The 25364-nt window shown below is 39.0% G+C and overlaps 1 protein-coding gene across 2 annotated transcripts in view; it reads left to right on the top strand.

Moving 5' to 3' along the window:
* PIGG (phosphatidylinositol glycan anchor biosynthesis class G (EMM blood group)) overlaps positions 1-25364 on the top strand; it is a 71467-nt gene that overhangs the window by 33574 nt on the left and 12529 nt on the right. For both annotated transcript variants that reach the window (XM_034410713.3, XM_034410712.3), the window contains exons 10-11: positions 3493-3684; positions 10875-11184. In XM_034410713.3, the coding sequence (XP_034266604.2) occupies positions 3493-3684; positions 10875-11184 (502 nt within the window). The remainder of the gene's footprint in view (positions 1-3492; positions 3685-10874; positions 11185-25364) is intronic.

The raw sequence follows: 25364 nt of genomic DNA, 5'->3' as shown, positions 1-25364 counted from the left end.
ATCAGTTCCTATAGCAAACTATAGAAATCTTTCAAATAAGAGGGAAGAGAAAGCACGACTTTAAACTTTTAGTAATTTTAACTACAAGATCTGGCTAGCAAAGTTCTTAATTCTCTGGTTAAAAGGGTTTTTTAAAAAAGTATTTGCAACGTGTATTAATTATACTGTGCTTTGGTATATTCCTCCCCTTGTTTCTTAAATAAAAAATAGGATTTATTTATTTATTTGGCATATTCTGCTTTAGCCTGAAAATCTTGAACAAAAATTGCACGTATGAATATTGCATCTGGTTTTTTTCCCCCCTCCCTGTCTGCTTCCTTGCACTGTGTTTTGGGTTATTAGCATTTGAAGGAAGGAGGAAAAGAATCACCAGTAGAGGATGATAACCATCCAGCTGAGCAATGACTTAAAATGAATTTGGCTTTCCCCAACTGAATGCCTTCTAGATATGGGTCAGACTAAAATACCCATCACCCAAACCCATCACCCCCAGCACCATAGGGATTGGCTAGTACACTGTTTCACTTGTTCTGAGGCTGAAATGCAAGCAATTTTTTCTTTTGGAAGGGAAGCTTAACCCAAGAAGCAGTTGCTTTCTTACTCAATGTATAAGATTATTCTGGCCTCTCCCTCTTTTTTCCTACTATTTCTATCTACCAGCAGGTCCTAAAAGAACCTCCGTGGAGGAGAAGTAGATGAATTGGGGTTTGGCTCAGGATCAGTTAAAACTTTTTAATTTCCTAGCCCGATAACGTGAACTAATGAATCTTTGCATCTTGCTAAAGCTTCCTTTTCTACCTGATTATGTGTCTTTTCACCACAGAGGGAAGCTGCAGGGATATTCGAGTGTGACATAAGATTCCAGCTCCTTAACCAGAATGTTTCAGCTGCACGTTGTTCTGGTGGCACAATGTGCTTTTTAGAGCAAACGTGATTTACTAACTTGAGGATGCTGCTAGCCATGTGTGGAAACCCACCAATGGGTTAGATAAGTCTGTGTTTCCTGTGGGCCTTGTTGTGTATGTGTGTGTGTGTGTTTGTGTGTCTGTGGCGAGAAAGGGAGAGGTATTGCTAGAACCCCCATGACTCAAAACTGTGTGTGCTCTGTGCTAAAAATAAAACGGGAACCAAGCACCAAGGCAACTCAACTGCTATGACGCAAAAAGCAAAATTATGTTGCTTTTTATAAACTGCCTTTTAAAGAATCCTTTTGCATTGTTTTGCTTTATTTGCACTGCTGATGCTTATTGAAAGGAGCCAGGAGCTGAAACTGTCTTCCTAGATTTTGGCAGATATTGATCACACATTTTGGCAATTATAATGCCTTGAAAGGCATTTAAAAAAAAAAAAAAACAGCCCCCCCCCCCCCCAAAAAAAAAAAAAAGGTTAAATGTGAGATTTTTCTGGAAGCTGAGACAGTGTTAAGCTTGTGCCTGGTTGTGTTATATATGGAATCCTGAAAAATACAGGTTTGTGTTAACGTATCAGGTTTAGGCTTGTTAAGAAAGTAATCAATGTTTTTCTGAGAAGCAGGAAATTGCATGATATGATTGCCACGTTGAAGAGAAGATTGATGCTATGGTTTCAGGAGAATGGTTCTATTAAAATACCTACTAAATTTTCTGACAAGGTCTGCCAAGGAAAGTACTACTGGACCCCCTTTTTCTGGTCCCAGTATATATCAGGGATCAGTAGAAAATCCCGTTTTATAGATAGAAGGATATTTCCCCTTTTTACACTAAATTTTCATCTAAGGTTTTTAGGGAAATTATTTCTATAGTGCTCTTTCATATCAACAGTTACCTTAGAATGCAGGGGTATAACATTTTCCCTTTGCCAGGAATTCCTCAGTGAGATTGAGAATGGTGGGGAAAATTTCTTGAAAGACAATTTCCCTGCCATTTATGAACCTTCTTCACCCACCTGAAACTGCAACCACACTTTTAGGTATTTTACTAGACCATAGTGGTATAGTATCATAAGTCTGGGCATTGTGCATCCTACAATGTGCCCCATAATCCTTTACACAATGTAATTGATTCCATATTACTAATCTACTTAGGCTAAAAGATTTTTATGCCAATTTTCTCTTTAATATTTTTTCCAGAATGGGAAAATGTCTGCATTTCCCCCCCCCCAGAATTATAAAAGTGATTATTATAACAAGTGTAACTAATAGAGGCAATCAGATTTGCTTGCAGAAATAGCAATAGCACTTAGACTTATATACCGCTTCACAGTGCTCTAAACAGTTTACAGAGTCAGCATATTGTCACCCCCAACAATCTGGTTCCTCATTTTATTGACTTCGGAAGGATGGAAGGCAGGGGTGGGCTTCAAAAATTTTAGCAAGGGGTTCTCTGCCCGGTTGCTGGGTGGGCATAGCCATGGTGAGCGTGGCCTAGTCGGCCTCATGCACCACGGCGGGGGGGGGGCGTTTTCCCCCTGCCCGGGCTCCGGAGGCTTTGTTTGAGCCTCCGGGAGGGCAAAAACAGCTTCCCCAGACTCCTTTTCCAGCCTTCCCGATCTTCCGGTAGGCCCATTTTTCGCCCTCCCCGAGCCTCTGTGCACGCCCTGCATTTATCTGCATCCAAAATGCCGTGTGGGGACTCCTGGGATGGGCGGGGCCAGCCAGAAGTGGGATTTGGCGGTTTTCTGAACTGCACAGAAACTTAGCTAGAGGTTCTCCCGAACCCCTGCAAACCCTCAGCAGCCCACCCCTGATGGAAGGCTGAGACAACCTTGAGGCGCTCAGAATTGAACTCTTGTAGTGAGCAGTGAGCTAGCCTTGCAGTACTGCATTCTAACCACTGTGCCACCACGCAGTGATATAGAAAAGTATATCAGTGACTTCAAATTTATTTAAGCTCTGCCTAGCACTTAAAAGAGCACTGCATATACCTGGGAGAATTCAACAAGTGTGGCCCACAGGCCACACTTGTACAGCTTCCTGTACAGCTTCCTGTTAATCAGATGATAATCTGATTAACTTTAATGAAGGTGGCTCCCAAAGCCAATTTTATTATATGAGCAAATGGATGGATGGAGAAGGCTTTTCCTGAAAGACATGGATCCCAATTCTTTTGAAAGGAAATATTCTAATTATGGACTCTGTAGGCTTCTGACAGTCAAAAGCAATATGGAAAATGCTCAGTGAAAATGAGAAGCTTGAAAGACCTCCTGCAAAAAGAAAATGAAATGAAATCATCGCACCATTCAGTCAAAGGTCTTTAGGAAGGATATCAAGGCTCTAGAGTGGTAACAGAGAAAATTATTTGATGCCATGTGTAAGATTGTAAAATGTCTGATATTTTGGTGCAGAATATATACTACATAAAGAGTTTACAAAGAGTTTTGTGTTGAGAAAAGACTGTTGGTTTTCTGATTGATTGATGAATGAAGTGAAGCTTGTTAAGAAAGAGAAAGAAAAAAGAACTTGTAAGTGAATCTTATTTTTAAAAAATCTAATTGAATTTGTTGTTGGTTTTACAGCTCCGAACATAAAACTGAACTTTCTCTTCTGGCATCAGTGTCTCTACTTATGATCTTTATACTTGTTCATCAAAGTTGTTCTTTGGTTTCGAAAATAGCAATGGCACTTGGACTCTTGGGAGTGTACAGTTACCGGGCAGCGATAGGAAATGTGGAATTTCCATGGCAACGAGACAGAAAAGATATTTCAAAGTAAGTTCATTAGCAGCTATGTAAATGTACTTAACACCTTGAGGTCTAAAAGAAATATCACAAATAAGTACTATGTGGGTTTGTGCACGTGTTTTCTAAGAGTTGTGGGCAGATTTTAGGTTTGAGGGGTTTACACTGTTTTGACAAGAACCCTGGAATCTGCCGATGAGGTGTCAATGCAAAAGACACGCGCTTAAAATTAGAGAGTTTTGATCTTAGGAATTTGTTTTGCATATTGCAATAGAACAGTCCTTCTGTTCCTGGTAACTCAGGTTTTTCCTCATTTTAGCAGTTTATTTTAGGCAAGCCAGAGAGATTTCTTATGCTGCTGCAATTATATATTCACTTAATGGATTTAGATGCTGCCTCTGGGTGGCTCACAAAACCAAATATGAAGCCTTTTCTTTCTTGGCTACCAATACACTTTTTGTTGCGTCAATCCTGTGGGCTGCAGAGGACCTGGATAGAGATCAAACATCCCCAGAGTGGACATGGCAGAATTTTTTAGATTCTATTTCCAAGGAGAATGTGGGGGGAACATTGTAAGGGGTAGGTTTTATACCATAAGTGCTGCGTCTTAAATTCCCTTGGGTGAGAAAAAAAACTATTCACCTATGGGTCAGGTTGTTTGTGCCTGATATGACAAGAGCATAAGTTACCTTAGCGAGATCATCCCATTCCAGTTCAGCTCTAAGATACAAATTCTCCACTTCTACTTTACTTCATTTTCCTATTATAACCCCTCCAATCCAAACAACACTACAAAATTGCACTATGAATTATTATAACAAATAAATAAATTAACAATACAAAAAAAAATCTGTTATCATTCTTCCCTCATTCAATCATAGATCAAAATGGGCAGGATAGAAGACAGGGAATGCTGCATTTAAGCAGCTAAAATTGCGATGGACCTTATGGATCAATTCAAGCATGCTGTTCCCACCAGTGGCCAAATATTTTTGAGAACTTATGCGATCAAGTCAGCAACATTTCTCTATCATTTGTCCTCAGGTTCTACAGCACCAGTTCTATTATATTGCAAATACTGTCCCGTGGATGCCCCAAAACACAATTCCTGTCCCATGTTCATATCCAGTAACCTGGACAGGGGTCCCACAGGAGCAAAACAAGGTCAGAAGGGGACCCAGGCGAAAAAAAGTTGAGAAACAGTAGAGAATTTTGCCTTTAACCATGCATAAATACCCACAGATTATTTGTTGTTTGTTATAGGCAACTAATTAAATGTTAGAGGGCAATGGTAGATATACCTGGGAAAAAAAGTTTGGGAAAACATTTTCCTAAAGTTTTCATGAGTTTACAGCTAACTGTTCTGTAAGAAATGATTGGCGGGAATTAAATATCTGTTGATATTTATAAAAGCATCTCTCAATATGACTCTTTCGTCCTTAATAACTGCTAGCATAATATTTCCATTGCCTGTATAGTAATTCATAGACGCACATAGTTTAAGGTTTCTGGGCTGACACAATAATATGCCTTCTTAAAGTTCATCAAAGCAATTGCTATTTGTGATTTCAGGTTGGAAGTGTTCTTGAGCATAGCAATGGGTTAGATTCCTAGTACCTTTTTAGAATAAAAATAGAGTAGATATTTATCCTGAAATTGTAATTTATGGTTGCTTGATTTATGGCGCCAGCTGAATAATACTTTTCTCAGCCTGTGCTTTGTAAAGTACTGTAATGAAATTCAAATAGCAAATCTTTTTCTTTCTAATCCTTGCTTGATATGCAAAGCTGGCATAGTTTTGCTCCAGTGCCTGTGGCCCAAATGGGAGGTTGTACAGAAAGAATGTGAGATGTGCACTGTGTATGTGACTTGTTCATAATTTTTAATGATGCCTGTTCATCAGTGGACCTGCTGCATTGTAAATGCATTGTAAGCAGCACTTATCAAGAAAGCGTGGAAAATTACTGTCACTCTACACTTTTGAAAGATGTGGCCTGCAAGAGGCTTCCAGGTGTCTAACCATCTGACAGCTGTATATTATACACATTGATTTCTATAGTACAGTTTGTAGGAGGTTAGCACCCACCCCTTTCCTGGAAGAGTGAAATATTTTGGGAAATATTAAAAAGGCAGAATATTATATTTCCCTGGATGAGAAATGGATAAGCATGTTTTGAAGCAGTTCCCATCTTCCTGCCCCCACCCTTTGTCAATGGGCCATTAAGGCCTGGGCCAGTCTATTCTACATAACAAAGATCTGCCTCCTTCAGGCAGAGCCATAGTAGGAATTGCCAAAGATCCAACAAAGATAGGAGTAGCCCTCTACACAATAGCAGCAGAGACTCACCACATGTGACCTGGGAAGCACATGTGACCATCAGCCAGCAAGGCTAGCTAAGACCCCCATCCCCTGGGAGTCTGACAACCAATCAGGATACTCTTTCGGGGCCCCAAGAAATGCAAAGCCAGAAAGAGCATAAAAACCCGTGGACTCGCTGTATTCCTCCCTTTTCTGTTCAGGAACTCAAGCCATGTGATCCTGTCCACCATTAAACCATCTTTCCAAGCAGCCTCCATATTTCCAGTCTTTTTCCCCACTTGGAGCAGAACCCAGAAGGATATTTCTTCCAACAAGTTCATGTAGGATCAGAGGTCTCATCCCAGATATTGCCATGGAACATATAAAATCTCAAAAAACATCCCACTTCTAGTTTCTGAATATTTTGAGTCATTTAAATTGCTGTTCTTCAATTAAGGGGTAGTTTTTATGTTTTCTTCTTAAAAATACATATACATACATTTCAAACTGTTGAGATATTTAAGACATTTCCTGATGATCTTAGAAAATCACCACCAGTCAGGATAAAAAAAAAAACATATTGTTGGGTCACTGTGTTCTATTCAGAGGATTATTAATTATCTTTGGCAACTAGGTTGGTGTTTGAAGAGAAGCCAAGATTAGAAAACTCGTGGTGTCAATTCTTGTATAGGCCACTATTGGCCTGTAACAAATCTGTTAACTTTCAGGTTATAACATTTTTCTTGTAACATATGGCTTCACTGCAAGATTCTTTAGCGATGTACTTAATGAGTAAATTTGTACTTGGGACACATATGGACATAGACTGCAACTGTTAATAAATATCTCCATTCCCCTTGTGTAACAATCATATAATTTGGGCTGCAGCAGTAGATGTATAGAGTTTTATTTTCCATCCCCCCAGCTCAGAATTCTGAAATGAAATTCCAATCGTGCTGTTTAAATGAGCTGGATTAAGGTAAAGATGTAGGTAAGGAAAGGAAATTGATGGTGATATGATGAAGATGAGGAGGATAATGGTGATGATAATGATTTAAAGTTTTACCAGCATCTGAGATTAAGTCATTAAGATTTACTAGAGTCTGTTCCTTGCATTTAATGAAGGCGACTCTAATCCAATAAAAGTTTATGCCATAAGCAATTATGGTGATCTCTAGGCAGAGTGTCAGTTTGAAGCTGATGAGATTTAGGGCAGTTAATTATTTTATGAGGGTTGTGCATGAAAAGAAAAAAAAATAGTGAATTGGAGATCTGCTTTTAAGTGATGATTGATGTTGGATGGATTTGGCCAAGACTATTTTTCTTGCAGCGATTCTGTCTTTAAATTCTTCACTGAATTAAGTTCAATGCAGAAAATCTAGTGTTACACTATTCCTGATTAGTGGCATCCATTAAAACATCGATACAGGAGAGTATAAAACCACTGATTTAAGAAAAAAGAACACAATGATGAAAAACAGCACAGAGAATGTAAGCTGGTAACAGAGAAACATTTGGAGGTAAAAACAGCCATTTATTTTGATTTACTCATTTATTTAAAAGATTTATATCGCCACCCATTTTAGACTCTTCATGTCTCTGGGTGGCAGTTTCACACATGTCCATCACATCATTGATGCTTAAGTGATGGATAGGTAGGAAGTTAATTATCACAAGAGGAATGTTCACATAAATTGAGGGAATAATGGAGTATATGCATTTAGTGACATACAAGTAAAAGACTTTAAATTGTAAACATATAAATCTCAATTTCTATCTTGCTTTTCTTATGGTAGGGAAGATACAGCAGAGAAGAAAGTGTAGTTGCTCTTAGGATTTTCCAGAACATTTAAACTTGCTATTTAAGAACTTAGTAGGTTTGGGGTTTTTTTGTTTTGTTTTGGAGTTCCTAATATTTCTTGCCAAGATTTTGGGAGCAGTCAATTGTGCATATTATGTTGTTCTTTCATTCAAGATTGAGGTCTCCAACTCAAGTCTTTGATGCATCCTTGTTGCATGCAAATCCCCCATTCTGCTCAAAGGCCAGTGAATAGGGGGAATTAGTCTACCACATTCTCCTTTTATTTTAAGTTCTTTTGACCCCTTTTGAGGTGTTTGAAGGAATCTACTGCAATTTTTGATTGACTTATACAGCCATACTCTTGTAGAAAGGGCTGATCAGAAAAAATTGTTGAATGTGGGAAATGAAGATCTTTCTGCTCGTTATTGGGAAGATAATAGCACACATGAATAAACTGGGCACCTCAGATGTAAAATATTTTTTACTTATATATTCGCATCTCCAATGGCTTCAGTCAGTTACTTGTAGTTAAAGATACTTGGATGATGATGTTACACTATTTCACATACTGGGGGTTTACCTCTGAAGAATGTATTTATTTATTTAGCATATGGCAAATACATGGATTTATAGTGGTTCAAAAAGAGCCTGTACCACAGTGGACTAAAGCACTGTTATTAACATCTGCTGCTTGCAATTACTGCAAGTTCAAATCTCACCAGGCTCAAGGTTGACTCAGCCTTCCATCCTTTCTAAGGTAGGTAAAATGAGGAGCCAGATTGTGGGGGCAATAAGCTGACTTTGTATAAATATACAAAAGTATGAAGGCTATTGTTTTAACGCATTGTAAGCCGCCCTGAGTCTCCGGAGAAGGGCGGCATATAAATTAAAGCAAAAAAAATAAATAAATGTTAATATCTAGTCCATCCAGCCATTCAAGGACAGGGTGGTTTATGTTGAAAAAATCAGACATTGGGCTGGTGTAAGCCCTTGATGGACATTTGGACACAGTGTGATGGATATTTAGTCGAGGAGCACCACAGTCACACTGAGGGGTAGAGACAAGACCCCACTTAAACAATGAGTCCTGGCAGATGCCATATTGGGTATGGATCAGTGGTGAAATCTAAAATTTGTTATTATCAGTTCCGTGGGCGTGGCTTGGTTGGCAAAGAGGTTGTAAAAAAATGCTTTCAAAAGGCTTTGACGATCCCAGCTGAGTTGCCTGATCAGCAGAGGCATCTGGATCGTCAGAGGCATTTAAAAGAAAAAAGCCTCTGCCGATCAGGCAACTCAGCTGGGATGGTCAGAGGCTTTTAAAAGCATTTTTTCTACAACTTCTGAAGAGGTTGTAGAAAAAATGCTTTTAAAAGCCTCTGATGATCCCAGCTGAACTGCACGATCATCGGAGGCTTTTTTTTTTTTTTTTTACTTTTAAAAGCATTTTTTCGGCCAAAGAGGTTGTAGAAAAAATGCTTTTAAAAGTTAAAAAAAAAAAAGCCTCTGATGATTGTGCGGCTCAGCTGGGCATGGGGGGGAGGGGGCAGGGATTTTTCCTACCGGTTCTCCGAACCATCCGCCTCCATCGCTACGGACTGGATGGGCGATCCAGTCTGAACCGGGAGCATTTCACCCCTGGTACAGATCCTGTTCAGAGTTGACCAATTCTGGCGAGGAAGGTCAAAACCTGGCACTTTTTGTGTAGGGTCATCTATGTAACTGCCTGTATCTGGGCATTCAGCAGCCCATTTGGCCTTCCACTGTGTGTTGATGTCAAAGTTGTTAGACAGCTGTTGAGTGTGTGCCAGAGAGGGCTTCCTGGATTTAAGCCTGCCGATTGATAGATGAGGAAGATCAGTGTGCACAGGAAGAAATGGGTTTCTCATAATGTTGTTGTTCTCCTTCACTAAGGCTTCCTGCCTTTGTAGGGCTGGTGGTGCAATGTGACTCAAGACGGGAAACCAGCAAGTAGGAGTAGATTTTATGCAACCGCTTATGATCCTCATTGTATCATTTAGTCTAACCCCTCTAAAGAATGATAGAAACTCTTGGGCTGCAAAATACAGTTGTTAACAATGGCTTATTTAAATCTTTAAAGTGATAGGATTAATTATTAATAGTGTATGGTTTGGATTATGTGATTTTTATGGATTTTAAGAACCCCAAATTGTGTGTAACAGAGAAGATTAGTTCAGATTTCTGATTATAAGTACTCATGCTCTTGATGCCTTGCAGCTGACTGAAGTATTTATTTGGAAATAAGTTCTATGGAGTTCAGTGGAAATTGTTCCTCAATAAATGTGCATTCAAGTGGACCATTAAATTGTGTTAAATTGTGTTGCAGTGGGAACAACTCTATAGCTATGATGGCAACAGTTTCATATAGGGAATGGTCTACCCATTTCTTTGCTGTGGGAGAAAACTTTGTTTCAGGGAATATTAAAGTATCTAAGTGTCTGAATCTGAGCTTTGGGACAGCAAATCCCCAGTTCAAATCCTCACCCGTTCCCCACCTAAGTGTATTCACATGCCAAATTATATAGATAATGTTTTATTTTTTGGATTGGGATTTTGAATATACATACAGTATATGTGAAAGAACATTAATGTTGTGAAGGCAGATGTTGCTGTTGCATGCTTAAGAATGATTCATATTTTACTTTTTAAACCTTTTAACAGAATTCTTCCCCCCTCCCCTATTCCTGAGAGAAATTCAGCAGAGCTTTCAACTATCGATCAGCTTTCTGAAACTAATTTCATACATATTTATTTGACAGTGCTGTGTATTTTTTTGGCCAAGTTTACAGTATAGCACAATAAGCTTTAACTGCATTCATTTCAGATAAATATATATGGAGTTAATCTCATTCTTTTCAGAGTGCTGGTTTAAGATACTTTCCTACTTTGATCACTCTGTTTCATTTAAATTATTGTATAATTCTGTTTGTTGCGATGCATAATGCGATCATGATCAGTTTTACTATCACTAATGGCACAAGCCACTACTTGTTTTGAGCTAATGCCTTCTCTGCGATTTAGCAAATTATTTCCCAAAACAAATGTTTGAACAGAAATCAAGAGAAGTTGATTTAACTATGTTTTTTTATTGTCTCTTTTTAGGGGCACAATTGAAGCACGTTTTGTTTACATCTTTGTTCTGGGCATCATCTTCACAGGCACAAAAGATTTATTCAAATCTTTATTTTTTTCAATGGATGCTAAGATCAAGTTTACAGGTTTATGGGAAATCTACGGTGGGCTGGTTCTGCTTTCAGCTGTGTTGCTCAGACCTCATAACTTACCAGTTTTGGTCTTGTGCCTATTCATTCAAACCATGATGAGAAACTACATCTGGAAGCCACTGGAGTTTGATGCAGCTCAAGTTACTATCATGCATTATTGGTTTGGACAAGCATTTTTCTTTTTCCAGGTAAGCCAGGAATTGCAACTCTTTAGAAAGAACACACAGTCACAAATAAGCGAATTAAGGAGCTAGTTTCTAATATCAGTTCAGATAATGATTGTAAGACTTTAGATCTTTGTCAACAGCTAATATTACCAAAACACTTATTTTGGAGAAAAGAGTTGAACAAAAGGTAGTAGATCCAACTGATACAATAGTTATTCTCTTCACATTTCAATATCCTTGGCAAGATGTTTTATTACCTCTAATAGTTGTAGTTTATTTCAATCATTTTTATATCCTGTCTATTCTCTCAGACAAAAGCATATAAACTATGATGCTTCAGATACTGTTTTCTTTCTTTAACTAATCTCTAATGAAGTTTCACATCTAAATATTCTAAATAAAATAACAAAGCTTTTGACGAAGATAAAGTGTTTTAGATAAATTTTTATTGGGGAAGGCCATGCTTAAAATATGTAGCACTTTAAATTGTGCCCAGGAACCAGTTAAAGCCAGAGTAGTTGGTCTGATTTAGTGGTCTAGAAGGTAGCGAAGGAATTATAAATAAAAGCTGAACATAAACAGGGCAAAAATATTCATTTCTGTATTCTGTAGTCTGGTATTTACTCTTTTACAATTTCAATCCATTTTTATATTTATAATTGTTTTAATGTCTTTATTTTTTACTGTATTGTAAACCAACCAGAGCCACCTCAGACAGTGAGATGGGCAGCTTATAAATTTAATAAATAAATTAATTTGAGGGTCATCGTTCAGAGAAATAACAGATTTACCTATTTGGGATGAGATCATAGTCCTTCTGAAGTGGTGTTGACTATGAAATGTAGACCTCTCTTTTGTTTCCTAAAGTACGGAAACAGACAGAGCATTTTTTAAAATCAGGTTCACTTGAGAAACCAACAGTTCTTGAAAGAAAATGATTTTAAAACTGGAGCACCTACATGGATGATCTTCAAGCTAATGACTGAAATGTGTTTCGGAGGGCTGTTTTTGTATCTAGTCCAGAAATGTTAATTATACAGAACTTTGCAGCCAGACCAGTTTCTAAGGGTAAAAAAGAAAACAAAAAAAAAAAAGGCATTTTATCCTCGTGTCAGTTTCTTTCATCTGAGATAGAGAGTATTGTTAATTGCCTTTAAAGCCATAGGTGCCTTGGATTTTGAGAATGGTCTCTGATTCCTTCTATCCCTCACTGAGGCCTGGTAAGAAAGTTCACCTGTTATTGCTACAGGCATGACTCATGACAACTTAGAACAGTTTTTACATTAACTGCTCCAACATTTTTGAGTGCATCCGTTGCTGAATTGAGAGGCATAATTATTCTCTTTGCTTTAAAAAAAAATGTCGAAAATGCATCTTTTTAGACAGTCCCTTAATAGTTGATCCCTTTAATTCATTGTTAATATTCTGGCTTTTAACTTGAATTTATAATTTTAAGGCTCTCTTCTTTCTATTGTAAACCACCAAAGACTTGGTGATGGTGTATAAAGATTGGTTATTTATTGTTTTACATCAGAAAAAACCATTTTCAGTGCTATATTTTGCTTCAGGGTGTAATGTCTTTCAAAGCTAATAACACATGGATTATGTTATAGTAATCAGAAAAATAATTAGGGCATGGAAAAATCTGGTCTTTAGAGAAAGTACTGCTCTAACTAAAAGAGGATGGAAAGACAATCCATTAGCTACTGCTGTTATGCTATTTAAAAAAGCTTTTGTCTTTAGGTTGAAATTATTATTTCTCATACAGTAGTGCCTTTCCACATAGTCTGTGTTTATATTTAATTTCCAGCATTGTCTAAATTTATATCTAAATGAAGACTGAAGACAGGCTGTAAATACAAATTATTGGATGATCAGAGCAGTACTATATCAGCCCTGGGATTTTAGGCAAGAGGTGTTTTTATTGAAGCTTAAAAAAAAGTCTTTGCCACTTAGATTGACTAACATTTACTATTTTTTTCCCAGCTATCAGAATTTAAGAAATGTTTGCATTAGGAAATCCTAAAATGAAAAAAATCCTTTTCTGCAGTAGAAAATTTCAAAATGTGATGATATCTTTGGAATATATAACTAAATTGTTTCTAGATAATGCTTTGCTAGTTTCACTAGTTAAAAATTTAAAACTAAAACACAAATTTATACTGTCTACCTCTCCATCAAATGAAGGAATCCCTTTATATTTTATATTAGCTGCATGTATTTAAAACATAGTTCTCTTCATTTATGATTGGATTGCAATGATATTTCAAGCTAATCTGATAGTTTTAGGAAAATTTTTATGCTGTCAGTCTTGTTCAGTTTTAAATTGAGGGGTCATGTTTTCAGAATATTGTCAGAATCGGTTATCCTTAGCTTTTGTCTAGAAATAAAAGGACCTAAACAATTTTGAACCACTTTTGTGGTTTTGCAGTTTTGTGGTTCTGCAGACACTTTTGTGTCTGCCTGCAGTTATCAACACCTTTTATTTGATACATTAATCTATACAGACATATTATCATATGGTATTTAATAACCTAATCTATTACTGACTTCTCCATATCTTTCCTTGGGGGACCTAATTAATGAACCAGATCTGTTTTGGTGGCAAATAAGAATCTCTTTAGAGGTGAAGATGAACATATCTAACTAATTAAAAAGCATTGTTTATATCCTTTCCTTCCTATTTTCTCCACTTAAGGGATAAAAATCTAGCGTGTTAAAATTGTATGAGACATACCAACTTAATGTAGGTTAAAGGAAAGAAACATGGATAGCAAAGAGGAAGAGAAAAATGGTGGGGAGTAGTCTAATTAGTGTGTTGCTAGTCTCTTCTGAGCCTTTAGTTTTGTCTAATACTTCCCTTATTTTACTATTATTAACATGCTGCAATCTGTAATTCTTTGATATCAAGTTCTAGCCTCATAAAATTTCAGTGCTTAGCATGAAGCTTTCCATCAGGCTTATTGCCTCTACATCAGTGGTGGGTTTCTACCGGTTCACCCAGGTTCCTGCGAACTAGTAGCGGCGGGGGCGGGAGGCTCCGCCCACCCGCACGTCATCACAGACGGTCTGCACATACGCAGAAGTGCTGCACGCACGTGGTCACAGTTGCAAACAGGTAGTGAAAGTAAGTGGAACACATCACTGCTCTACATGCAGGGGAATTTTGGCAAAAAGTATTCTTGTTTATGATCAGAATGTTGATGTGAAGGGTTCCACTTTGTGATAATCTAGCAGTGACTTTCCTGCTATGACAAAGGTTCTCCGGCAAGGCATCCAGAATGGGTCTTCTTAACATAAAAGAACTTGGGTGCATACAAACCCACTGAGGTTAGTTACAGATGTTCTGCAACCTAATCTCGCACAATTGTGTTTGAAATGTTTACGTAGTATTTTCTATGTGAGATTTTTTTAAAAATTGAAGTAACAATAAGAACTAATACAAATTAAAATAGAGCAAGAAAGGAGAAGGAAAAAAAGGAGAGATAAAAGAAAGAGCTAAAAGTGCAAAAGAAAACTAAGAGGTAGGTACAGAAAGAAGAAATGTATGAAAAGGAATATATAAAGAAGTGGTTTCCTATCTTCTTTATGGCAGATATAAGTACAATATTATTTTTTTAACCTGTCTCTAGGATTACATCATAACTCTATATAATCCTATTTAATCATCAGGAGCATAAATCACAAGTTCATTTTCTTCTTTTTATGCAAAAAGTCCATAAGGGATTTCCAGGCATTAATAAATGTAGACAATATCTTTTCTGTAATCAAACAAGACAGTTTAGCTATTCAGCAAGTTTTGTCATCTTCGCCAATCATTCCTTTATTGCCAAATCTTTCCATTGTTGGCATACAATAATCTCGTTGCAGTTATATATAAAAATAATGTTCCACAGCTACTTTCTAACTGTTTATCCCAGGAGGACAAGTTCTGCTTTTAGTTGAATATTGATTGATTCAGATGAATATTGATTAATTTTGGATGGATATTGATTGATTCAGAGATTCAAAACCTCTGAATCACCATATGTATTTGTGCCCAAAATTTTATAGCTTTTTTCCACATCTACCAAGTATGATAAAATGACCATTCTTGTTCACATTTCCAACATCAATTTGATGTGCTTTCACACATTCTAGATAATTTTTCTGGTGTCATATATCAACGGTATAAAATTCTCTTTAAGATTTTAAAATAATGTACATTTCAATCCTTTCAACCACCTACAGTGTTTCCACATTGTTCTTTCGGTGGATCTTTGTTATTTCTTGTCTATAAAATGCTTCTTGGGCTGAGAGCCAAAAAGATGTTTTCAGGTACTGCCTGGATTGTATCTTTCCATATCCTCGATGTCTAATACAATGATCTTTGCAACCTTAACTTTATTGTACCACAAGTATTCATGCCATCCAAATTTCAGGTCATGTTTTTCTAACTCTAAAAGTCTTTTATTTCTCAGCAACTCCCATTCTTGCATCGAAACCAAACAATGAGCTGCAAAATACAATTTCGGATCAAATAGACCCAGTCTTCCTCTTTCCTTTGCACCTTGTAACATATTTGACTCATGTCTTTTTCTGTTGCCATACAAATTTAGATAGACCTTTATTTTTGGTAATTGTTTAAATGGTATACCAGTTGTCAAAACAGTTATTGTACGAAACAAAAACATTATTCTAGGCAAAACATTCATTTTTATCGCAGAGATCCAGTGACAATTGTAGTTTTTCCCATTTTAGCATGTCCTTTTGACTTTCATTTCACGACTTAGCATAATTGTTTTGAAATAACATACAATTCATATTTGCCATAGTGATAAGCAAATATTTTTTATCTCAATCTTAAAACCTTCAGTTTTCTTCTTCAGTTCTATCTGACCCTTTGCTTTCATTGCTTTTGTTAACATCTTTTTCGTCTCATTTATTAATTTTAAAAACTTCTAGCATACAAAACAAATTTAATTTTCCATTAATATCTTTTCAAAATCACCTTCAGCAGATGCTCTTACCTTGTAAATTTCTCTTGTAATATTTACTCCATCTTGAAATTCTCTCATCTTGTCTTGTATTAATTCTAACAGGGCATCCTTGTCTTGTCACTTTTTGTATCTGACAGGGTTTTGTTAATTAGTGCTTTCTGTGAGTTGTAAAATGATCATAGAATCTTAGAGCTAGAAAGGACCTTGGAAGTCTTCTAGTCCATCCCCCTGACTAACATAGGAGCCCTCATACCATCTCAAACAAATGATTGTATGATGGTCCATCAATTCTTGAAATCTTCCAGCAGTGGAGCACCTACAACTCTGGGAGGCAAGCTGTTCATTGCTTAATAGTTCTTACTGCAAGAAAATTCCTCTTGATTTCCAGGTTGGATTTCCCTTTGAAGACCTTCTTGTCCTACCCTCAGATGTTATAAATCAACCCCTCTTCCCTCTGGCAGCCGCCCTTCAAGTATTGGAAGATTGTATTTTATCTTCCCTCAATCTTCTTTGTTTGTTGAGTTAAACATACCTGGCTAATTTAGGTGTTCTTTGTGGGATTTAGCCTCCAGACCCCTTAACATTTTTTTGCTCTTCTATGCACTTTTTCTAGGGCTTCAGCATCTTTTTTGTTTTGTGGTGACCAGAACTGAATATAGTATTCTAAATGTGGCCTCACTAGTGCATGTCACAGCAATACTATCATTTGCCATGATTTTGATGCTATTCCTCTCTTAATTCAGTCTAGGACAGCATTGGCTTTTTTTGGAACCTGTGGCACACTGCTGACTCGAACTTAAGTGGTGGTGCACAAGGACATCTAGATTGCTCTCTTGGGAATTACTGTTGAGCCAGATTCTGCCTATCCCAGTGATGGCTAACCTTTTTGCCATCATGTGCCAGGAAGGGGGGGTGGGGGAGGTTCACGCACATGCGTGCCCACACCTATAATTCTATGTGCACCGCCCCGTGCATGCGCATGCGACCCCCCTCTTCCCTCCCCCCGCTTCTGGCATGCGATGGCCCTGTAGGCCTGTTTTTCTTTCTCACCTGGCTCCAAATCCTCTCTATGCATCTGGGGAGGGCAAAAACAGTCTCCCCCCTCCCCCTCGGAGGCCTGAAATGGCCCGTTTTCCAACTTTCAGTTGGGCAGAAAGCCTCTCTAGGAGTCTCTGGAGGCAAAAAAGTCACTTCCTGTCCAACCGAAAGTTGGAAAACAGGCTGTTTCGGACCTCTGGAGGGCCTCTGAGGGGATGGGGAAGGCTGTTTTCGCCCTCCCCAGATGTATAGAGAGGATCTGGAGCCAGGTGAGAAAGAAAAATGGGCCTCCCCCCCCCCGGCCCTCCGGAGGCAGGAAACAGTCTGTTTCCCTACTTCTGGTGGACCCAGAAGGCCCAAAAATCAGCTGGCCGGCGCGTGTATGCATGTCGGAGCTGAGCTGGCATGCCAGGTGACATGGCTCTGCGTGCCACCTGTGGCACGCCTGCCATAGGTTTGCCATCACGGGCCTATCCTGTACCGGTGCCTCTAGTTTTTCCTACCTAGGGGGAGGATTTTAGTTTTCTTAGCTTCTTGTTGTATAGTGCTCAAGTCTGTCAGATCCTTTTGATCTTACCCATTTAATAATAATATCTCCAAAAATATTCTCTTTAATACAATTCAAATTGTCAGAGGCCTTCTCTGCATCTAAGGAAATTGCTGTAGCTTGTTTTTCATTGTGTTGCTACAAATATTACAACATTCGAACACATTTCTAGCATTACCCCTCAACTGTCTTTTAGGTAAAACACCCCATTGATCTTCATTGTGAATACATTCTTCAAAAGGATTTTCAACCTATCAGCCAAAATCATTGTAAACAATTTGTGATCATTATTTAACAATGATATAAGTGGATAATTTGTTGAAATCATATCTTGGCCCTCTTTAAGTATTAATGCTATATTAGCTTCTTTCCAGCTGTCCAGCATCTTTCTCCTAGGTGAAATAGAATTCATTATATTTTGTAAATGTTGTAAGAGTTAATCCTCAAAACATTTGTAATAAGAAGCTGTAAACCTGGTCCAGGCATCTTTTAGGTTTTTTTCCAAATTCACAGACTTCATGGTCTGATTTTATGTCTCTGTAGCCTTTGGTAAATTTTGTTTCTTTAAATATTCATTCATATTCTCCAAGGAAATTTCTTGTCCTTTGTATAAATTAAAGTAATATTGATAAAATATTTTTTGCACGTTCACATCATGTGTTATTACTTGTAATTTTAATATCATTTTGTTTTTGTAATTTATATGCCAGTTTGTTTGCCGACTCATTTATTTTTGTTTTGCATAATTCATTTTTATTTCCATTTTGCTTACTCTTTATCATAGACAATTGTCACTGTAGAAGCTTACTTTGTTGGGTAGTACTTACGTTTTCTGGAAGCGTCTTTAATTTTTCTTTTTATCTCATCCCAAATAGCTTGTATTTTCTCTTGCCTCTTCTTTTTAAGTTCGCTAGTTCACTATTATGTTGTATAAAATATCATGAAAACTTTACTTGCATCCTAAATCATCTTTATGGCTGTGTCTTTGTTAAGATGACACAATCAGCATGTCACCCATTTCCTTCAACAAATATGCACATTAATCTACACAAGCAAATATTTACAAATATTTGAAATCCTTCCCTGACCTGTCTGGTATTCACCCTGCTTCAGAATCAGGTAACAGGATTAGACCTTGAATTGCAAGTCATTCACCCTTCTGCATAATCACCTGTCCAATTCAACCCATATTTCTCAACCTCATCTCCAGTAGAAATTGTCTGAGATCCATTCCCACCTTCAGTAGGCTCTCAGCAGTACATCTCACACCCTCAGAGCCTCATGTGGTGCCTTTAATCACTGGACACCTTACTTTGCAGAGTTCTCCCAATATAAAAACTTTCCTGACCAAATTAAAATTCCTCCAAGCATACCTTCAAATGGGTTCGGAATCGGAGAAGCAAAAGAGAGGTGAAACTACAATCCTGCAAAGTGGGAGGTGCAGATTATGAGTGATTGGACCATCTCTCCTCTCAGGCCTCTGATCCGAGTCACGGCCCCCAACTACTGTAGCTAAAACCTGGGTCACCCAAAGCTACGAAATCATTTAGAAGATACAACATAATTTTATCTCCATGCCATCAATAATACAGGGCATCCTGGATTCCCAACAAAGCTTTGACACTTTGCTGAGCAGCCATGAGCAACAGCTGAACCTGGGCTTGTATATGTTTGGCATCTTAGGTTGCAAAGGCAAGACAAAAAAAAAAGAGGCAGACATAGTGGAAATTACAGCATGATATAAGAATATTTAGCTAAACCTATACATGTGACCTTATAATATATTTATCCCTTCCTACTAGATCAGCTTGCTAGCCACACTATCTTTGAGACATGGTCAGTGAATTTGGTTTACTGGACCTTAGATTCATGAGTGAGCCTGTTTCACTCAGGATCAGTTCAGCTTGTTGAAGAATTTTCTTAAAAAGTAAAGGTTCCCATCACACATATGTGTTAGTCGTTTCCAACTCTAGGGGGTGGTGTTCATCTCTGTTTCAAAGCCGAAGAGCCAACACTGTCCGAAAGCATCTCCGTGGTCATGTGGCCGGCATGACTAAACGGCAAAGGCGCACAGAACGCTGTTACCTTCCCACCAAAGGTGGTCCCTATTTTTCTACTTGCATTTTTTATGTGCTTTTGAACTGCTAGGTTGGCAGAAGCTGGGAAAAATAACGTGAGCTCACCCCATTACGCAGCACTAGGGATTCGAACCGCTCAACTGCTGACCTTTCAATCGACAAGCTCAGCATCTTAGCCACTGAGCCACTGTGTTTTTAAAAAGTTTTTAAAAAAGTTTTCTTACAAAGGTATTTTAAGCAGTCCATAATCTTTTGAAGGGAGAGCACATCTTGGAGTTTTATACATGTTTATGGGGTGATACCATTTACCACCACAGTATAATGCAATGAGGAGGATCTGAAATTTAATGTTTCAAACATGAACATAGTTATGCTTTACACAGATGTAGAGTGAACAATTTTAAATGATATACATAAATAGCAAAAAACCTAGGCTAGATAGTCATATTTGTGTTTATTAGCAGAAAGCTTACTGCAAATGGGGAAAAAATGGATGGATAGGATTAAGGATGAATGAGTGCTCAAAAAATGTAAGCTGAATAAAAAGGTAAGCAACCAGCATGAAATAAATTCATGTGGGTTGGTCATATGAGAGTTGAATTTCAAAATAAATTCGTAAAAGAAACACGAGAATCATAAATAAGAGAAAGGCTGGAAAGTTCTGAGAGCATCAAGGAGATAATTTCCTGAGAAACGGAGATGCAAGCTTAACAGGGTGATGCGAAATGGTGTTTGAATATAGTGGAAGAAGAAAAAGCTGTGGAACAATATGTAAGTTAGTCACCATGTGTGAATAGGCGGTAATATAAATTTTCTAAATCTATATAAATAAAAATGTAAATGTTCGTTTGTTCAAAATCGTAAATCTCTGAAAGTTCTTCACCGATTGCTTTGAAATTTTGACACAACATTGCATTCGAATACGCGCGTGTTTTTATATACCTATATTATATGGATGTCACACCTGTGACAGGTAAAAACATGCTTTTTTGAAAAACAGCGCCATCTGTTGGACGTAAAAGCAACACACACTACACTATCTTTTTGGACTTTAACATCGCAGTATCACAATGGCAGGCGCGAGCCGGGTCTTTTCCCCTCAGCGCTGCCGTCGCCAAACCCACAAGCAAAATGGCGGGAAATGTCAACCGCCGCGAAGCGTCCTCCCGACTAACGGAGTATGCCGTACCTTTGGCAGGGACCCCAATGCCGCCTGTGGTGCAGAGAGTTGTGAAGGTGAAGGCGGTTATACTGGCAACTCGGGAAACCAGCTCTTACACCCGCGGCAAACTGGGACGGAGGCAAAGTAGCCGTGACCTGAGCTACAGAGGGAAATTATTGGCACTCGGTCAAAAAATATTGTATACCCACAAGACTGAGCCACAGCAACGCGTGGCCGGGTACAGCTAGTACATAAATAAAAATAAACAGTCTTGGTGTGAAGTAGCTGTAGAGATGCCTGTGGAGATTCTCAATCATCCAGGTCATGTTTGTCCCAAAGATGTTTTTCCAAAAGGCAACTGGATGTGCTTGGGGTTTTTTTTTTCTTCTTTGAAAACATTTTTTCTTTTCATCCAAGTAGCTTCTTCAGTGACTGAAGAAGGTTTTTTTTTTGGATGAGAAGCAAAACATTTTCAAAGAAAAAAAAAGTCCAGTTGCCTTTTGGAAAAGCACCTTTGGGCTAGCTATTTCTTTCTTATCTTGTATCTTTAATTTCTTTGCCTTGCTATTTCTTAAGTTTCTTTTTATGCTTTGCGTAACATTTTCACCCTGAAGGAGAATATGTGTACGGATATGTACTGTATGTATATTATCAAGTCCTTTCTAAATTGTAGCTAGAAACTGATGTGTGAAAAGCATATGCTCTCTGGGTTTTTCTAAACACACATCGCTGCCCTGTTTATGCTGTAGGTGTTGTGGCTTGTACTTTATTTCCTCCATGAAGACAAAAATGTGACACAGATTGTTATCTTAAGCTGGTATCTTGCAAAGAAAGGGGTGTATGATTCTTAAAGCCTCAAGGCGGTTTTGTACTATCTTCCTGTCAAGCTGTGAGTCTCCCTATGTGTGTTTTTCTATGTGTGTATACAATCCAGGTAGCATAGAGGCCGGATCCTTGGGGGGGTGATTTGTGAATATAGTTCTCAAAGTAACAGGAAGAAAAATAGAATGCTGTTTTACCAAAATGTCATGTACTGTATTTTTCTATTTCTACTGATACGGAACCATTTCTTCGTTAAAAATTAATGTTCTGCTTTTTTCCCCCCCCTAATGCATGTTCAAAAATATATAATGCATTAAAGAAAGCATCCATCCACTTAGGCCCACTCTGATAGAAGATACAAGTGATGGTTATAGGAGATCGATTTTCTGTGACAGCTGGTTCTGTGCAGTTACTCCTGTCCTCCTGATAGTTTATCTTTTCTGAAGACAAGATTTGTGCGTGTTCTCAGTTCATAGGGTAGAAGGCTGATATGTTCCTGGAAATGGAATTGGCATGGTGTAGCTTTAATATTTAAAATGTAATATCTGAACAATATATCATTTACCCTCAAGCCTTTCTGCGAAATCAAATGGAGAACTAAAACTTCCTTCTTCCAATTTAAACATTTCCAATCTTTAAATAAAATGAAATGCATAAAATATACATTGGCTTTTATTTAATACTAAACAGAATTGTTTCCCTTAAAATAATAAAAAACCCCACATTGATATCTAATATTGTTCTCTGTCTTCGTTGATGGCTGGTTTTCCATAGAGAGTGAGCTAACGATTGAAGAGTTATTTTCATAGTTTCCTTTGCCATCCTGTAGTACTAAGCATGAACAGCTCCACAATCATCCTTAAGATTCTCTGTTGTGTCTTTACCTATAATCTTTCATGTTGTGAGCCAGTTGCAATAGAAATGAAGAGAATAATTGTTGAAGGTTGAGATAGACATGACATCAGTTTGGAACCAAATTCTCTTAATACCTCCGAACTGTTGTTTATTGAATCCATAACTCTGGGGTGGGCAATTTTTTCGAGACTAGGGGCAACACTTTGAAGGAATGGTCCTGGCAGCATTTTGCAGCAAAAAAAAAAAAAGGGTCAAGTATCGGAATAACAAAGGTTCTAATAAAAGGTATGCTACCTGCTCTCACAATTAGCATATAAATGGCATCTGTACTAATGATATTGTTAAGGACTTTAAAAATATAGGGGCTTTCCCCCCCCCCCCGTAATCATCTTATAGCTAGGAAGAAACAAAACAAAATATGTAATTGTTGAGCTCAAACTCCCTCTAATGCAGAGATGTCAAACTCAATTTCATTGAGGGCCGCATGAGGGTTGTATTTAACCTCGGGGAGCGGGGGTGGGCGTGGCCAGGGTAGGCATGGCCAACTTGATATCACTCGTATCAGAGGCGCCTGTGATAACCTGAGTGCTTTGCCAGTGAAAACAGGCTCCCAATCTCTGTTTTCGGCTGGGACGGCCTCCTCAACCCTCTGCCAGCGAAAACAGAGCTCGGGAGGGTGCTGGCAGAGGGTTGCAGGAGGCCATCCCAGCCGAAAACAGAGATTGGGAGCCCATTTTCGCTGGCAGAGACACCGTGGGCCGGTCCTTCGCTGTTTCCAGGGCAGTCCCGCCGGCCAGATCTAAGTACCCCATGGGCCGAATCCGGCCTTGAGTTTGACACCCTTGCTCTAATGCATATCTTGGTGGCAATAATTTTGTTCTGGCTGCAGTAAAATTATGCATGATTATGAAGTGAGTTTTTTACCCTGAGGATTACAGTCCGGTACTTAACATCAACAGTAATACAAAGACTCTTTAGCTAATTGAATCCAAATCTTAACAATTATGCTTTGCATTCCCTAGAATGCATCAAATTCACTTCCACTTTTGGAACCTACCTTCCCCCCCGCCCCCCCCTTTGGGGATCATATGAGGTTTGCAAATTAAAGTACTGAGTGAAATTAATCTTTTGAGTAGGAAAATAATCCTAGATGATAAAATTGTTTCATCTCAAAAGAAAGGCACAGTCGTGGCCTTATATTGTTGTGGTATCTAATCCCAGTTCTTGGTGATCCTGGGGTTTGAGAGAGCCACCTTAGAGATAAAGGATTGACCAGAGGAATAAAAAAGTAAACTTCTTATTATTATAATGGTGGCTCCAGCGGTTCAGTTTTAACATCTAGCTACTTTAATGACTTCCTCTTTGTCTCGTATGAAAGAACTTTCTCACTGACTAGTTGTCTGCCATCCTTGGTTCTAGAGATAATATTTAATAATATTCGGTTTGAAGGTTCCCAGCACCTCCCAATGAAACAGTTAAGACAAGTGCTGCATACTGTATATGTTGCTATACTACCCTCTGCATTGAGTCTGAATTAATAAGTCTCTTGCTGGCTCACTTTTTAGCTCATCCAGAAGAGTTGAATGCTTTCTTTTTGTTATGGAATCTACCGTATTTTTTGGTGTATAAGACGCACCGGAGTATAAGACACACCTTAATTTTGGGGGAGGAAAACAAGGAAAAAAGTATTTTACCTCTGCCTACCAGCATTTAAGGTGGCGCTGCCCTCCTCCTCCTCCTGCAAGCGAGAGGTGCAGGGACTACTCGCTTTCCCCCAAAGAGACCCCTCACATGCTCTGGGGGGAGGAACAGAGCACAGCCTGAGGAACAAACTTCTTCGGGATGGTCTGGGGTCGGGGATCTGCCCTGCAGCTTCGGGGAATAAGGCGGGTGCCACGATTTGCGGCTGGTCACCCCTCTGGCCGCGCTGATTTCACTCCCCAGCAATGTGAGGAGCCGCTGCCGCCGCTGCCTAAGCCCTCTCTGTGCCCAGGAGCCAAGCCGAGCTGAATAAGAGCCCCTAAAGGGAAATGTTCCTCCTTTCCAGCCATCGCTGCCCGGATTCCCCAATGCAAATCTCAAGAGTTGCGCTTCAGGTGGCGGCCAGTTCCCCTGCAATGTGCAGCGGGGAACTGGGAAGTGCTTTGGATTTGGGGAGGAGATTGTAGCCCTGCTGCCTGAATTGGGAAGGGGATTGCGGATCTGCCGCCCGAACCCGTGATCCCCTTCCCGATTCCAAACATGGGTTGTGCAGAGACAAAAAAAAGTGCACTGTGTTTCAGGCGGCGGATCTGGCCAGGAGGAAAGAGAAGTTGAGTCTGCTGAGAAGGAGGACGGGGGCGCGCGGCTCTGCAATATGCAGAAAAACACTTTCAGGCAGCAGCGCTACAATCTCCTCCCCGAATCCAAAGCACTTCCCAGTTCCCCGCTGCACATTGCAGGGGAACTGCCCGACACCTGAAGCGCGACTCTTGAGATTTGCATTGGGGAATCCGGGCAGCGATGGCTGGAAAGGAGGAACGTTTCCCTTTAGGGGCTTGTTGTGGCCCCGCCCTCTGAGCCTATCTCATCGGAGGAAGAAAGCTCCGAACATGAGGGAGAGGAGTCAGCCAGGCCTCCCTCTCCAGGCCCTTCCCCTCTGGCACTGTCTCAGGTGCCGGCCGAGGGAGAGGAGATTAGCCAGGAGCCAGGTGTCTCTGATAAGAGCGAAGAAGGAGAGC

The sequence above is a fragment of the Pantherophis guttatus genome, chromosome 2 (assembly GCF_059756535.1).
Source record: "Pantherophis guttatus breed Tessera chromosome 2, ASM5975653v1, whole genome shotgun sequence".
Taxonomy (NCBI): Eukaryota; Metazoa; Chordata; class Lepidosauria; order Squamata; family Colubridae; genus Pantherophis; species Pantherophis guttatus.
Note: the sequence above shows the minus strand (reverse complement) of the source record. Positions and strands in the feature narration are given on the sequence as shown.